Here is a 16,651-nt window from a genome sequence, read left to right on the forward strand (position 1 = left end):
CTACGCAATCTAGCTAACGCTTTTAAAACGCTCTAAAAGCTAAAGTTGCAATCTGTTTAGCCGCTTAATAGCCTCTAACAAAGTATTATCCTTAAATATACCGGGGAACTAAGCGCTACTTAGAACTAATCTCGCTTGAACTTATATACCTATAGCCGCTACTATTATATAGGCATCTTACTCGGCTAGCAATTACCTCTATCGACAGAGTTCTCGGTTAATATCCTTTACTATAATTAAGCACTACTAGAGCTACCCTAAAATAGCCTTTCGATATAAATTTAGGTCGTTCTTCTACGACGTAATCTTTAGACTTCTAATTGCAAATACGCAGCTATAATGTTCGAGATTAGATAGCACTCGGCCTAGATACGCGATATACTCTCGTAATTCTTTAGGTATAAACGACCGAGAGCAATAATCGACGCCCGTAGATACCGCGCGAACTTTTTAATAATAGAAAGTATCGAACAATACTTCTTACCCGCCGCCTCTTATAGTAGCATTATATAATCGTAAAATTAGCGTCGTTTTCTCTCCGACCTAGACTCTTCTAGTGCTATCTTATTATTACCTCTTTAAAATGCCGACTTTTGTAACTACTAGCTCTTAAACAGCTATTTGTGCAAATCGTACTACGCTTATATAGCTATCGCTAACGCGCCGGCGAACTAGCGATGCCCTTAATTTATTTGCTCTTGTCGTCTAATACTAAACCTATACGCGAGCTATACCGAAATAGCCCTATTGTTACCTTAATTCCTTAAAGTCTAGCCGCTTCTTTACGATGCTGTCTTTTAAGTTACTAGATTTAGCTGCTACAACTTTTCTAATATAGACGATTAAAAGAGGTAAGCGAGTATTAGCGCTATATTAAAACCCCTTACTAATACTAATAATAATAGCAAGAGGAAACGCCTCTAGCAGGAATCGAACCTACGGCTTCTAATCTGCAAATACTACGAGCATAACTAAGGGTTTAATACCTTAGCCTTAATATCTACAGTACTGCCTAGCTATGTTAGCTACTATACTACAGAGGCAGCTATTCCCGCTATTTGAAGAATTGACAGGTATTTCTTGCTTTCTAATTAGCTATAACTGCTGGATTGCGGTAAATAAGTCCTGCTAGGTTAAATAGAGTAGCAAAGGGAATAGTAGAAGGCGGAATGGACTCTTCATCCTCAACCAAACCGCCCCAGGCAGCAATGCTAAGCTTCTTCCCCTAGCCACCCACAAATGATCAACTCTCGCACTTTCAGATATTTACACAATCACATCAGCACTCGTAGCAACGATAGCAGCAATGGCCTCTTGTCAAAACTGCAGACAGCTGTCTGTCCCATGTGTTTATCATAATAATACTGACTCCTGCTCGCAGTGTCAACAGAGGAGCCTCCAATGCCGACTAGCGAACGACCCGCACATCCCTCAGGGGTGGCAAGTGGCCTTCGATCCGATCACTCAACTACAGAAGATGTCACTCTCTATGGGTGTCGTTGCATAGCCTTTCTTCGCGTTGTTTTGTTGGCAAGTTCGCCTAGTGCGTTGTCGTCTGCGGCATTTTTCTCGCCTGAGATGATAGCCTGACTTCCCCGCAGCGGTGCGACCAAGATATGCTCATCGTTCGATATCGGCATTAATAATCCCTCTTGCGAGTGCCGTTTTTCCGGAGAATGTACCGCTCTCTTTGGGCTTTCTGGTGGAATAGCCAGCCGATCTCGTGCCCAATCCACAGACGTCTTCTTTGTGAACCAACCGTCAAAATCGTGTTTCCGTGGCGTTGTTCCAGCTCACTCTAGTGAAGGTGTCGACCCGGCGGCAGAGTGATGGAGGGTCCGGCGGAAGCGAGCTGTCTCTCCTTTCTCCAAATACGCTCAACTTCACTCTTCGCAAAGAAATGTTCGCTCCAACTATATGTGTCCGCAAACATTCATTGCTATAGTGCAAGACACGCCTGAGCAGCCGTTTAATCTGTGCTGCTATAGACGATGTAGGCATGCATCGTCTGCCACTACCCACAATCTTAGCTACGACTTTCCAGCAGTTGTTGTCAAGCCCTTTAAGAGTTAAGTCCAGCAGTACTGCTAACTGCGGCAGAGGTATGCAGAACGCAGAGGCACAACATTGTTTCCGCACTTGACAACCTAGCGTTCAATCTGCCCAAAACTTTCAGCATTTTCTGTTTCAATGTACAAAAGTTATGGGCGACGTCGCCTCTAAAAGTGTGGGCTGCTACAAAGATGTGCGGGCTACCTAGAGTTATGTGCCGCCCTCGGCCACGTTAGCCCGCACTCGTGCACTTCTGTCCGCACTCTCCCGCACTCGCTAGCACATAATTTTGAGGCGTATTGAGATTGTTTGCCGGTCTACCTTCGGATTTGCGGGTTATAGTAAAGATGTGCGGACTACTACATGCTCTGGCCCTAAGCGCTACAGTAGCTCGCACTCGCGCAGTCCTGCCCGCACTTACGCATTTATGCCCGCACTCTTCCGCACTTACTAGCACATGATTTTCAAACGGCTTGAAGCTCTTTGCCGGATCGTTTTCGGATTTGCGGGTTACAGTAGTAGCATATTAACCCGCACTCACGCAGTCTTGCCCGCACTCTTCGGCACTTGCTAGCACACGATTATAGGACGTATTAAAGCTGTTTGCCGGGCTGCATTCGGATTTGCGAGGTGCAGGGAAGATGTGCGGACGTACGCCTGTTTTCTGCAGCCGAAGGCATGTTAGCCCGCACTTATGCAATCTTGCGGGCACTCTCCCGCACTTTCTAGCACATAATCTTAAGACGCGTTAGAACGGTTTGCCGGGTTGCGTCTTGTTTTGCGGGCCAAAAGTGTGAAGTGCCGGCGTCTTGGGCCATGTTGCGGCATGCTATTCCGCACTCGCGCAATCTTGGCCGCACTTTTCCGCACTTCCCAGCATATGATTCTAAGGCGTGTTATAACGGTTTGCCGGGTCGCGTCTTGTTTTGCGGGCCAAAAGTGTAAAGTGCCGGCGTCTTAGGCCATGTTGCGGCATGCTATTCCGCACTCGCGCAATCTTGGCCGCACTTTTCCGCACTTCCCAGCACATGATTCTGAGGCGTGTTACAACGGTTTGCCGGGTCGCGTCTTGTTTTGCGGGCCAAAAGTGTGAAGTGCCGGCGTCTTGGGCCATGTTGCGGCATGCCATACCGCACTAGAGAACGCTTGGACGATTCCTCCAGCACTTGCTACTATATGTCTCTAAGTTAGATATAAGTACCTTCCTAGGTCGACTGTAAGTTTGCTAGCTACATAAGACATATGCGGTCCTGCTAGGCGAATTTGTAGCCTGCGAGCCCGCACTCGCGTACCCTCGCATACTAACCCCCGCACTTTCAGCATATAATTGTAGGTTACACTAAAGTGTTTTGCCGGGTTGCATTTGGCTTTGCCGGGTGTCTGGCGGAAGTGCTGCCCTCTGATCGATTTTGCAGCTTACCGACCCGCACTCGCATACAGTTGCTCAGAGCTCCCCGCACTTCTTAGTAGATGCTTTTCAGATGCGTATATTCATTTGGCAGGGCTCTATGTGTGTTTGCCGGGTGTCTAACAGAAGTGCGGACAGCTGCTGCTAGCCCTCTCTGCAGCACATCGACCCGCATTCACGCAGCACTGCTCCAAACCACCCGCACTCGCTAGCAAAACATTTTGACACCTATAGAAGTTGTTTGCCGGGTCTCATTTCAGTTTGCCAGCGGTCTTGCTATAGTGCGGGAAGGCTGCACGTATTTCAGGCACCTGGCCTGCACACATGCAAAATCGCTCCTTAAGCATTGCCTTTTACGCGGTTCGCTCCTCAAATATTGCCCTTTACAAAAGGAAGTCTCGAAGCGTTCTCGAGGAGAGCGCGGGATCGGGCTTATGTACGCTAGTTGCGTAGCAGATCTGCGGCACAGCGAAGGCTAAGTAGCGTCCGAAGTGGGTGCACATATCTCTTCCGCAGACACGCAAACCTGCACCGAATCATCCGCACTTCTTGCAGGCACGTAACAGAGCTGCAAAGTTTTGTTTGCCGTGCCGGACTTATGTTTGCTAACGTTTGCGGGCGTCTGCGGAGGGAGCAGCTAGAAACCCCATACGGCAGCCGCAGATACGCAATCCTGTAACAAACCACCTGCACTTCCTGCTAGTACGTAAGAGAGTCGTATAAAGATGTTTGCCGGGTCGGACTTGCGTTTGCCGACTTGTGCGGGCATATGCGGACGAGGTAGCTGACCTAGGGGGACGAGACCACGTCCGCACTTACGCAAACCTACACCGAACCACCCGCACTTCTTCAGAGTACATAACAAGGTTACGGAGAGCTGTTTGCCGGGTCGGGTTTGCGTTTGCCGAGTTGTGCTAGCATGTGCGGACGTGCTAGCTACAAAGTGGTTAGTTGGTACCGCACTCGTGTATGCACATCCGCAAACATGTCCAAACCACCGCACGATCCTCTTAAGGGATTAGCCAAACGGATTCGGGTGCAGGTTGGATAGTGCGGGGCATATTAACCAAGTGCGGAGCCCTATATGGCTACCTACGTTAAACAAATGGCCGGCAAACACGATGCACGCTACAGCGACACTCTAGAACCGCAGGGCATCGTTAGAACGACGTTCTGAGCTAAGCCCGAGACTGCTAGCGTGTGGGGTCGCGATAGTAGTGTGTTTGAAAATGCAAACCGCAAATTTGCAGACTAGCTAATTGGCGCCGCACCGCACTCAGCCAAATTGACCCCAAACCACCCGCACTCTCGGCGTAGAGGTCGTTAGTACCGGCTAATAGATTGCCGGGATATGCTTCTGGTTTGCGGTGCACGTTTGCAATGTGCCGGTGGTAGAGGGCGGCGGTAAACACGCGGAACAATAGAGACGACGACGTTGAAGGCAGCATGGCCCGCATATCTCGCAAATACATTATCTAGTCCGCCTTTTAAGATCTGCATATGTGAAAATGTGCTTTAGTGCGTTGTGCTATTGTGCGGTGGTCGAGTAGCTAGAAAGCTCGAATGCGGACTCGCCGCATTCTAGTGCGCTTCGACGAAACTATACTAAACTCGAACAAAAACATCTTTAGACAGTTCAGAACGTTGCGCGGGGATTTGCCTAGAAGTGCGGGTGCTTTATAGAGTCTGCGGAGCAGTCTTTGCTAGATCCTGAGAGTTTACTACATTGGGAAAGTCAAAGCTTCTTCTACTCCGTAGCAAGGCAGGCACTACTATAGCAGAGGAAGCTCGAGCCAAGGCTAGATGAAGCTTTAACACGGCTTGCACGACAACAATTTGTAGCAGAGTAAAGAGGTCTATTAGAGGCAGAGGAGTCAAACTGAGAGTATTGTTGTCTTAGCGAGTCTTGACTAGCACGAGGCGCAAGACTGTGTTATAACAGAGGAAGAGACTGCAAGTAAGAGCAATTACAGGCCTACTAGAATGTAAAGACGCGATACTGCGAAAATACCAAATTTCGAAGGTATGGTTTCGAAAATGCAGAATAGCGAAACCGCAAAAGATGCAAATGGGCAATCGCGAGAGCAAGATCTAGACAGTAAGTAGTGTATTTCGAATCGCGAGGTTGCACAACCGCATTGTCCAGATTGCAATTCACAAAACCGCAAAATCTCAAAATCTTATTAAGATCTCCAAATCTGTAGAATCGCAGAGTAGTTGAAATCGTAGGACATGTTAGGAAAAACGTACCTGGGACGAGAAGCGCAAGTACAAAGAACCTTCGAGATTGCAGGAATAGTAGAAGTACAGTTTTAAAAAGTTCCAAAAAAGGGAAAATTGCAAAAAGCTTTAAGTAGGCAGATTATACGCGCTAAACAATAGCAGTTCAAAAGATATTGTTCAAGGGGCTTTACGTAGACAGATTGCACACGTTTGGATACGGATATTCGTCCGTTGAATACCCGTATTATTTGAAGACGAGGCATAATTATACTAACACTTCGTCGTTCCGACTTCTTTAATAGTCCTCGGGTAGTTAGACAAGGGTTAGTTAGACGAAGCTCGCACTCTTATGCAGAAACAGATCTAGACAAGGTTAAACTCCAAATTTACAAGCCTGTGAATATGCACTGCTACTAACGGAGCAGCCTACGCCTAAAGTTGCGATCTGTACGCTTGAGAGGATTGGATGTTTAACGATAGAGTCTATATAGCAGCTAAAGTATCTTCAGGCTGTGCTGAAAGAGGGCCTGCGTATGTACCCTCCAGTTCCGACCGCCCTCCCACGAATTATCCCCAAAGGCGGAACCATCATCGAAGGGGAATTAGTCCCAGAAGGTACCGTTGTCGGCGTGCATCAGATGGCAATCCATCGCTCCGAAGCTCTTTTCTACAAGGCAAATGAGTTCCGACCTGAGCGCTGGCTGGGCGAAGATCCAGCATATCAGAACGACTGCCTCGCGAGCATCGAACCTTTCTCCACGGGTCCACGAAATTGCATAGGCAAGAATCTCGCCTGGCATGAAATGCGATTGATCTTGGCGACGACTTTGTACAATTTCGATTTGCATCTTTGTGAGGAGAGTGAAGGCTGGGAAAAGCAAAAGGTCTACACGTTTTGGGAAAAGATTCCGCTCTGGGTCACATTGACTCCGGCGCAGCAGGAAGAGTAACATAAATGGAGGTTCGTCCCACATTATCGAAGAACAAATAAACGATGACACTACGATATGTTTCAACACGGCAAGATCCCGACAGATTGATTTACTTCTGAGAATGCGCCACAGCTTGGAACGCAAGACCAGCAAGAATGAATACAAGAACATTTGGAAGGACACTGATTCGTCATAGAACGTCAAGCGAGATAACAAGCAAAATGCCTAAACAGCTTGTCTTAAACGCCCAGGAACATGTTTGCTCACAAGCTTTCTTGATCTGCTGAAGCACGGCCCTAATGTTACAGATCCAGAGACGATACTTGAAACGACCACCCGTGGGCCTGTCACCCTCGCCTAGATCGTCGCAATCGACACATTTCTGAAGTGCTCGGCTATTGACATGGACATCAACAGAGCCACCCATCGCCAAGTCACATGGACGCAAAATGCACCAAGGAGAAATCACACCCGAAGGTACAAATACATTGTACTTTTCGATGCAAGGCAAACAAGAAACCGAACACTGAAACGAGAGACCCCGATTTGTCCGAAGATTAGCCTAAGTGCTTCACACTCGAAACACTGGACCGTGCAATATAAAGGAGACTCCAAATATTCCGTGCACCCGGTGTATGTAAAAGCGAGGGAATCATGCCGTTTTCCGTCGTGTCTGGCTAGCAATATGAACGACTCCAGAAAGGCCTCCAATCGTCATCGGCCTCCGCGCCTGGTTTGGAAAGAGTTGCGTTGCTTACCCTCAAATTCTCTAAACGACCTTGATCACAAGGCGCAAGGAGGCGCATCTAGATTCGTCCAATATGACTGAACATGTCGATCTCCGTGCAGCGTCGTGGAGGGGCGGGGAACACGTGGCGAGGACTATAGAAGAGGATGTCTTGTCCCAGATTTCCAAGCATTTCTCTGACAATTGTGCTTCTGTTTCCAAGTCGTAACCATGCTCTTCAAGACATCATCTTTGCTGTTGGCATGCCTTGCCGGCTCAGCGCTGGCCTCACCCACACCTACCAAATCGATTGTCGAACGCGCTGATCTCTGCGGACAATGGGACAGTGTCCAGACAGGCACCTACACAGTCTACAATAACCTCTGGGGCGCCTCGGGAGTAGCAGGTAGTCAATGCTTTGGCGTTGACAAGGTCAGCGGGACAAACATTGCCTGGCACGCCACGTAAGAGTTGCCCGCTGTTCTCATACCTTGATCTGTCCTAACATCCTCTCAGCTGGACATGGGCTCGCGGCTCCGGCGGTGTGAAGACCTACCCCAATGCAGTCGTCAACTATACTCCAAATAAGCTCTCAACGCTCAAGACCATGAAGTCGAACTGGAGCTGGAGTTACTCAGGCAGCAACTTGGTGGCGAACGTGGCATACGACCTCTTCACTTCGTCTTCTCCCACAGCGACCAACGAATACGAGATTATGATCTGGTTGGCAGCGTATGGTGGTGCAGGACCTATCTCTGCAAGCTACGTAAGTCGACACCAAACCACATACTCACCTCTCTTGCCTCAGTGGCTGACGTCCTCATCACACAGGGCGCCGACGGCAATCCAGTCCCAATCGCCACAGTGACTCTCGCTGGAAAAAGCTGGAAATTGTACAAAGGCTCCAACGGCGTCAATCAAGTCTTCTCTTTCTTACCAGCAGACGGAAAGATCATCAGCAGCTTCAGCGGCGACATCGTTGAGTTCGTCAAGTACCTGACATCGAAGCAAGGTCTGCCGACTTCGCAGTACTTGATCAGCTCCGGTGCGGGCACGGAACCGACCGAGGGAAGCAATGCTAAGTTTACGACGTCCAGCTACAGCCTTGTCATTACCTAGATAGGTTTGGGAAGAGCTGTGGAGGCGAAATGTGGTAGCTGGCTACTGCAATAACGAGATATGCCTTGAACGATTTGGTTGACTCGGATTGCTCCTCCGGACTTGCACAATCTGATCGATTGTCCTTCGTTATCAGGTCTGGAATGGCGTTCCGTGTTCGTTTTCGCCGCACAGATGGAGTGACCGACTTTGTGATCTTGTCGTTGTCCATGCATGTCCACACGGAAGAACCAGACCACAGTTTCCGTATGCTCACTCCTCATCCGAAGAGCTGTCCACATCCTTCGCCCTCTTCCTCTTATCTCCAGCCCCCAACCTCTCCCTCCTCTGCCTCTCCATCTCCTTCTGCATTTCACCCTGCGTCTTCGGCTTTTCGTTTGCGCCGCCATCTCCACCACCACCCTTCATTCGAAACACATAACTCCTCGCCTCTCTATCCTCCCCCTTCCACCCACCACCGCCAACCAAATTCCCCAGCGTCCTCACATGTTCGTACCCCGGATACGCCTCAGCCAAGAACTTAAAACTCCTCACAACCTCCAACCCCGCATGTCTCGCCAAATCCCTCACGTTCCACAACGTATACGGCTCACCCTCAAACAATGTCACCACAATCGTCCCCTTCTCCTCCTCATTACTCCCACTCACAACCAACAACCCCTGCGCCGTCTGGAAAAACTTCACAAGTAATTCCTGATTGAACCGCACCTGTCGATTCACATCTGTACTCTTCCCCCCCACATGCGGAAAATTGAACAATATGACATTGAATTTCCCATCTTCGGCCACAGCTTTCGATAACTGCTTGTTCTTATCCAATTTCGTAGCGTCGACGCTGTACAACACCTTTTGCCCTTCTTCTTCCAGATACTGGACATGCGATTCAGCTTGCGGTTTGTACTTCTCGAAAAGCTCTTCCTGAGAATCGTAGCATGTCGCAGTGATATCGCAACAGCCGTGTTCGGCAACGATGGAGCGGGAGAAAGAAAAATCGCCTTCGCCGATCAGGAGGATGCGATCTTCAGCGAGGAATGGAATCGTGGGCTGCTGATGCTGCTGGGAGGCTTTGGCCGGTTTGGCGGATTGGTGCTTCGCGGAGGATTTTGATTTCGCGACATCTTTGCGCTGCGGCGGTCGCGCAGGTTTGCGATGCTCGGCGTGGTTGGTGTGGATCTTGCGTTTCTTGTTCTTTGCCATGAGAGGCAAGGATGTATGTTCTTTCAGCCCATCGTGGTGTGTGTAGAGACTGCAAGAGACAAGATGGCAGGTGCATTTGCTGCTGTTCGGATGCGGAGGCTTGGCATTTCCAACCACGAGCCGAAGCCGATATGGCTCGATGGGCGTAGCAACACACGCGAGAGGGGCATGAAAAGGTATAGAAAGAGTTGAAACGAAGATGAGAATTGACCATCGTGTTTCCTCTGTCACTTTCATCTTCATCAACACATTACGCCCTCTAAATACACTCCGTGGATGTGTATAGTACAATCCCCACTTGCCCCAATTCACACTCAGAGATGTCTCACACCAGAAGAAGAGCAAAGCCCCGCTTGCTAACGCCCCGTATGCCGCTTGTACATGCATGTTGAATTCGCTCTGACGCCACGAAGGAGGTGCAGTCTCTTCCCTCCCCCTACTCAAACATCAAGAATGAAATGGAAAGCTCCCTCAACCTAGCATGGACGCCAGTAAACCCCCAGAGGCCAGTACATTCACAATCAGCACAACGATGCTGACCGCCCAGGCACCGAGTGAAGGCGGTGCTTCTGTAGAGCCCACATTGCCGCGTCGTAACACGTTCATAAAGCCTAAAAGCACGAAACCCAGGCCGCAGACCATGGAGAACAGAACACCAACATGAACCTCCCTGATGAACTTGTGGCGCCCAGTGGTGCGAAGTATGTATGCCATGACGAGCATGGCAAGAGAGGCCACGTAGCAAAGGATGCTAAACTGCGGCAAGAAGGATAGGCTCGCTGAGCGAATGCTCATAGGGCCCGCAAAGGTGCCAAAATTCGATGTGGGTCCAAAATGGTTTCGCGGGGTGGGAGAATCAGAGTCTTCATCTGAAGACTCGTCATCGTCGAGATGAGGCGTGCCTGGTATGGAGAGTAGCGCATCCTCCTCTGGCCGCTTTTTCCTCTTGAAGACATCTGCGATCCTCTCAAAGAAGCGATCGAAGGGGTTCTTCTCATTCGGATCGATGTAGATGTAGTACGCATCACCGTCACCGCCTTCTTCAGGATCGTCATACTCGTTCCAGTATTTCTGTGTTGGCATTTGTGCTTGAGGATATTTTCTGCGCTTCTTCTTGTTGAAAGACTTCAGCGGAGGTGATTCGAGCTGGCTTGCCAATTCGTTCGATGTCTCCACCGCTGTAACGCTGTCTAGCGTACCAGGACTCGAAGCGCTGTTGGCTGACGGTGCACCTGAGGCGTCGGTTCCACCTTGTGTGCTGGGACGCTTGCGCATGGCTGGTGGCGGTAATTTTCGGATGTCTTGCGATAGCAATGGCAGCCAAAACGGTGCAGGAATGTGGTCAGATTGGTGGGTCTGCCAGACTGCATGATATTCCAGAGAGAAGCCTCGCACCCGCTCCACCAGGTAGCTCCTATCGAGGACAGTCAAAAGCTCTGACTTGGGCTGCCCCTCCTGCCTTACTGTCAGCAAAGCGAAAGGGAACGTGGTCTTCGCTCCTTCTTGCACAGAATCCCCGGTCGTCTCCAATATGATGCCACTGTCCAGCGTGGCCATGACCAAGCCGTTAGCATTGTCATCCAGACCAATCAGACGAGATCGAGAGCATGAGTATCGGAATAGTGGCTTGGTGTTGTTCTTGAGCAGCTCGTCTCGCAGCTCCTCCACTCTCTCTGCTGTATCAACTTCTTCCTGCTCCGTTGAGAAGTCGGCTCTTGCGTTGAAGAAGTCGCAGATGTGCTTCTTCTTGAGGTATGCACTCTTAGTACTGCCCGACCGAGACAGAAGGCATGCAAGCGCATCCTCGTCGGTTGTCCATCGCACAGCCGCTTTGACTCTTTGTGGACAGCTGCCCGCTGCATGTTCCCGATCATCCACTGTGAGGCTACTCTGCTCTTTTGCGAATCGCTCGAGGTTATCGGCTACAAGCATGTGGTAATCGGGATCGCTGGAGCTTACGCCTGCCAGGGTCGGTGTTCTAGGTGCGGAGGAGATCGGAGTCGCTATCGAGTTCTGTCGGCTTCGGGAGAGGTGAAATCTAGCATGCTGAAGCAGCAGCATCTGCAATTCGACGATGCTCTCGGGATGTACGAAGTAACTGGCCACAGTTCCATACTGTCCCAAAGGCACAGTAGCAATGCTCGTGTCAAAAAAGACCTTTGAGTCGCGATTGACAGCCTCTTGCAGCTTGGCGATCACTGACGATGCCTCCTTCGCATCCGCCTTTTTGCCGCCCGCCGCTTGTTGGACCTGACTGTCGTACAGAGTCCGTATGCTATGCCGTGTGCCCGAATATTCGTCCAAGAGGTAGCCCAGATCGAGCTTGGTGAAGCTCTTTGGGTCATCCAGGATCTCCTCTCGGAAGCGATCCTCCAGCTCCGCAGAGCCAGTCCATTTCTTGTACTTCTTGAGCAACTTTCGAAATGCCGTCCTCTGCGTCGCGATGAATCTGGCCAGAGACTTGATCTCCTCCCCAGCTTTGACTACATCGTTCTCCAGTCGTCCGTATCGTTCGAGGCGGCTGACGGGTATTCGGTGGTCGGCTACAGGCGCTTGTCGCACTGCCAGTGCTCGAAGTTGCTTTTTGGAGTGTTCTGATGCATCGTCAGCTCTGTGTAACCTGTGCTGTCCGGTGCATTGCAGATGGGCCGCTATCCGGTGCGGAATCGAGACAGCCGGAAATAAGTGGGGATCGGCGCTCAACGCTGCAGTTGCGACAGGATCACGAAGCTTCCGTCATACAGAGAAAGTTGGGAAATTTCCAGCTGAAACAGGGCATTGAACTCACCAAGACGGCGCTGGATTTCACCTGCTTTGCTCTTAACAAAAAGATCGATGCGTTGGTGTTGGTCCTGCAGGATGTGGAAGAGGGCGTTTTCGAACTCGGCCAGCTTGTCCTCGCCTCGCCCGGGGACGGAGATTGTCTTGCCCTTCCCCGGGGTGGTGTGCTCCTTGATGAAGTGTTTGATATCGTCGTAGTCTATGTTGTCTGCAGAGGTGCTGCGGTTAGCCGAGGCGAGAGATGGACAATGCCATTGGAGCAGCAGGAATGCGCCGGAGTGAATAGGAAGGGCAACTCACGATGCGCCCAGGCAGGAATGGATCGCTGCCGCAGCGTCTCGCCATACTTCATTGCGTCGCTGCGTGCAGAGGGGGCGCGGAGGGGTGGTGGCTATGGGTTATTGGGGAGGGAAGCGGGATTATTGTTGATATGCTCGCGGCATCGCTGTCGTCATCCGCTGGGCGATTGCAGGAGAAAGGGCAAGCGTGGAGGTATGGCGGATGCACAGAGGGACAGCGCAGAGCAGAGGCGGTGGCAGCGCCGTGATGTATATGCTCCGACCGGGTGCAACGCAATTGGTGCCGCATCAGAAAGTGTGAAGGGAACATCCAGCGAGCAAGACTGGTTAGGCGTGACTAGGATGGCCCTCCCACGTCGTCTGGATGCCGAGAAGTTGCAACTCCACCGCGCCGGCAGACAAATCGGAGTGAGTGATAAAACTAGCGCGCGTGCTGCCAATGGCGCTGCTGCGCTCTCGCCGATCCTGCGATTGGGAAACGAAGCACACGACACATTGCTCTCTCCCATCGTCGGTTCCTCTTTGTTCTCCAACGTTGCCCGCATTGTTGCACCTGCAACGCGGTATTGCATGAGACAAAGTACCGGCGGGCTCTGTGCGCTGCGCGTCATGCCGGAGCGGCCGCCTCATGTCAAACTCTCCCAGCTCATTTGCACGCTTCTCCGATTCTCGATGGAACTCTCGAATAAGAGGATACCATCTCCGCCCTTCCTCTACCCGATCCTGACCTGGCAAATCGAAACTGCTCCGCACCGTCAAAGACTCAAAATGGACTGGTCGGCAGTACGAGCCCACCAGCAGCATATTGTGTATCTCTCGCGCAAAAACGTGCCCTCTCTGCCAGCCACCAAACCTTGTTCGCGGTGAGGCCAAGGACGCCCGCCAGCACCATCATCACCGTGCATCGCAACTTTGGCCAGTTATAGTCAACCGCGCTTGCAGCGCTCACCTTGCCCGTCACCTGCACAGTCTGGACCAGAGCAATTCTTGCAGGCCAGCTCTCGGAGGTTGCTCCAGACACACGTTGCAGGAACTTTCATGAATACAACTTTGCACCGCTGTGATGTGATGGGCAGAGAGCAGTCCACCGGCCTTGTCCGCCAGTTTTGCTCCTCGAGAACCCACTTTCTGCACGCTATGCTCCAGGCGCTTGCAGTACCGCAACGGCGCAGCCACAACATGCTCCAACGCCGTTCCAGAACTTCACAAAACTCTCCGTTCCAGTCACCTGGGTATGACGAGGAAAAACGATTATCGTTTATAAAGTCCAACGATTTCATGAGCAAATTTTACAGCAACAGCCTTGTTCGTTTGGACATGCATTCGAATGCTTCGTGCGGCTCTGCTCTCCTCGCCACCATCCTGGCCTCTGCAGCGACTAAAATGATTGCGATTTGTCGTTTAGCCGCAGGCTCGCAGACGATGTTGCAAGGCTTCAGTGTTGAACATCCTAGCTTCGAGCCGGATCACCCGGCTTCGAGACGAGCTCTAGCCTTTTGAACAGCATTTAGGCTACTGCACCTCACTTCAGACTAGGAGCATCAAGCTATCCACTGCGCTGCCTCTCTTGACCACAGCTCCAGGAAACGTTGTTGTTGGCTGTTTGCTGTTCAGCCCACTTCCTTGGATCTGCGGGTGATAGCGGGCAAAGCACAACTTGGCAAGTTAATCCGCGCATTTCAAATCTACAAAGCCGATGCTGCTGTCTTGCCTCAATCACAGCGCCTGGTCGTGGAGCTCTACTGCCGTGAAGAAAAGGACCTTGACAACGGTCTTCTCGCCGCTCCACTCACGAAACACATCAACGCGACGAATGTGGAGTAATGGAATGCAACTAATGAGCACGAGCGATAGCCATCCAAAATGGAAGGAGGGCCCGAAGCTGTTGTGTATTCGCATTTGTCGTCGCTCGTCAGTCTAGTACACTTATGATATATGATGCAGCTCTGCAAAAGCTTTTTCTGCAAGCAAGCGAGATAAGGAAGCGATAGGCGTCGATGCCGCATATATTGCCTACGTCTACAACTCCACCTGCCGCAGACTACGATACGCGAACGTGACCACGCACATGTCTGCCGACTTCCGATCTTCACATGATGAAGCGATAGAGCTGAACTGCCGGTAATGCTATGTACTCTGCACAGAACAGCTGTTGAGGTATGCCGTTGAGCAGAACATGTGCCAATGCCGCGTCTTGGCAAGAACTGCATCGTATGTGAAGACTTCAGCAAAGCCTGCTCTATGGTCTGTCATGCGTGTCAGATTGCCGTGTACCTTCTTCATGACGAGCCATTACTGGACTACGACGACATCATACAGACTGTGGAACACTATCAACGCCTTGATTGTCTTCATCACCGGAATGTTGAAACGCTGCACAACGGCCAACGGCAATGGCTCGAAACCCCACTCGTAAGGCGCTACGCATGTTTTGTCTCATTCAGTCGTGCCAGCATTGCTGATCACCACAACCGCTAATGTACAGCAGTCGTTCTCCCATACTAATCGTGTGGTGGGGAGACTGTGCCATGCAGGCTTGCGGATCCTGTCGTGTGCTGTCATGCTCTATGCAGCGCATGGAAAAATGGTACGAACGATGTCGATCTCAATGCTCGTGTGCTCGACTGCCTCAGTTGGATTGCCGAACTCGTTACTTGCCGTTCAATTCTTTGCCGCTTTAGTCAAAGCCAGCCTCTGACTATATGGACTAAGACTTCGTTCCCGAACTGGTGACCTATTCTGTTTGCCTGGGGCTTTGCTGTTGGTATCAATTCCTGCTCGAATCATCCGATCGCGGGCAGCACGGTATGGCGAGCGAGAACGCGATCTTCGTCTGTGTTCATCGCTACCATGCCTGTTTCGATGTATGGGACTTCGACTGCGAGTTCGTGTTCCTCTGTCGCCGGTTTCAGATGCGCGCTCTCGTATTGAGCCGTTTCGAGGTCTTCTTGGGCTTGAACTTCGCCTGCGGTCTGACTGGCGTTGTCTACCAGCGCGAGGGCCGGGCGATCTGCTTGTTGATTGCTCTCTTCGTCGTGAGCTCGATGCGCGAGCAGGAGAACGAGACCTCGAGCGTGATCTGTTCGTGGAATACGAGGAGACCGAATCAGATGAGTAAGAAGACACCGATCTCCTGCGTCTGCTTATCGATTCATTTGCTTTGCGCTCAGTGGATCTACTTCGCGCTGTCGATTCGAGTGTCTTTTCTTTCAACTTTGATTCTGGTTTCGCAGTCGGCTTCGCGTCGACAGGAGGCAAAGTGGCCGAAAGCTTGGGCGCAAGTTTGGGGTTCGAGAGCTGCTGGCTTCTCGAAGGTCTTGATATGTATGGTCGCTCTTGCTGTGTCGCCGTGCACTCATACGTGTAATGACCTGTTGCTGTGATCAACGAAATTGCACTACATTCCAGGATGTGTATCCTACCTTTCTTCAGACATTTCTGGCACAATGTTGTCGGCGTCGCTTTGGAAGGACCTCCGGCACGATAGCGGTTCATAATGGTAATACAGCGGCTGAATTTCGCGTCCTGGTCGTATGCTCGAGGAAGATAAAGTATTGTAGTCGTGTTGTAGCGATTTGTGCCTGCCAGCTCTTCGCCCGGTCACGTGAACCTGCAGTGACGCAAAGCTTGTCTGCGGGCGCGCTAGCCCTTTCCATTTTGAACATCGAAACTACAGCGCACCATCATCCTTCACCACCAACACTGCCGGCAGCGCACACGGCGCAGTCACGCACGATACACCGCCGCCGCCGACGGCACGAAACGTCGATTGAAGCGGCTCGTTCGACGCGAGCGATACCCATCATCCCACAACACTCCGCGCAGACGTCAGCAAACGAGAAAGAATCCATGTGCGCGCTGCACAATGTCCAGACTCCTGGCCGTGGACTTGACTATTTTCCTTGAGCCGCCA

General features: G+C 51.0%; 5 protein-coding genes across 5 annotated transcripts; 2 read left to right on the forward strand and 3 right to left on the reverse strand.

The window, feature by feature from the left end:
* Positions 1–6,216: 6,216 nt before the first annotated feature.
* Positions 6,217–6,633, forward strand: RHO25_007044 (uncharacterized protein; the record flags this gene model as incomplete). The annotated part of the gene is made up of 1 exon (XM_023597825.1): positions 6,217–6,633. One exon carries the CDS (start codon positions 6,217–6,219, stop codon positions 6,631–6,633), a length of 417 nt encoding a protein of 138 aa, XP_023452042.1.
* Positions 6,634–7,573: 940 nt separating this feature from the next.
* Positions 7,574–8,461, forward strand: RHO25_007045 (uncharacterized protein; the record flags this gene model as incomplete). Its single annotated transcript, XM_023597826.1, has 3 exons — positions 7,574–7,806; positions 7,859–8,108; positions 8,174–8,461. The coding sequence occupies 3 exons, from the start codon at positions 7,574–7,576 to the stop codon at positions 8,459–8,461; spliced, it is 771 nt and encodes a 256-aa protein (XP_023452041.1).
* Positions 8,462–8,713: 252 nt separating this feature from the next.
* On the reverse strand, positions 8,714–9,658 carry RHO25_007046 (uncharacterized protein; the record flags this gene model as incomplete). The annotated part of the gene is made up of 1 exon (XM_023597827.1): positions 8,714–9,658. The coding sequence occupies one exon, from the start codon at positions 9,656–9,658 to the stop codon at positions 8,714–8,716; it is 945 nt and encodes a 314-aa protein (XP_023452036.1).
* A 471-nt stretch (positions 9,659–10,129) lies between these two features.
* Positions 10,130–12,791, reverse strand: RHO25_007047 (uncharacterized protein; the record flags this gene model as incomplete). The annotated part of the gene is made up of 3 exons (XM_023597828.2): positions 10,130–12,252; positions 12,447–12,647; positions 12,740–12,791. The coding sequence occupies 3 exons, from the start codon at positions 12,789–12,791 to the stop codon at positions 10,130–10,132; spliced, it is 2,376 nt and encodes a 791-aa protein (XP_023452035.1).
* Positions 12,792–15,521: 2,730 nt separating this feature from the next.
* RHO25_007048 (uncharacterized protein) lies at positions 15,522–16,174 on the reverse strand (the record flags this gene model as incomplete). The annotated part of the gene is made up of 3 exons (XM_065602880.1): positions 15,522–15,817; positions 15,918–16,054; positions 16,161–16,174. 3 exons carry the CDS (start codon positions 16,172–16,174, stop codon positions 15,522–15,524), a joined length of 447 nt encoding a protein of 148 aa, XP_065458952.1.
* Positions 16,175–16,651: the final 477 nt, after the last annotated feature.

Source organism: Cercospora beticola, chromosome 4 (genome assembly GCF_033473495.1).
Source record: "Cercospora beticola chromosome 4, complete sequence".
Classification (NCBI taxonomy): domain Eukaryota; kingdom Fungi; phylum Ascomycota; class Dothideomycetes; order Mycosphaerellales; family Mycosphaerellaceae; genus Cercospora; species Cercospora beticola.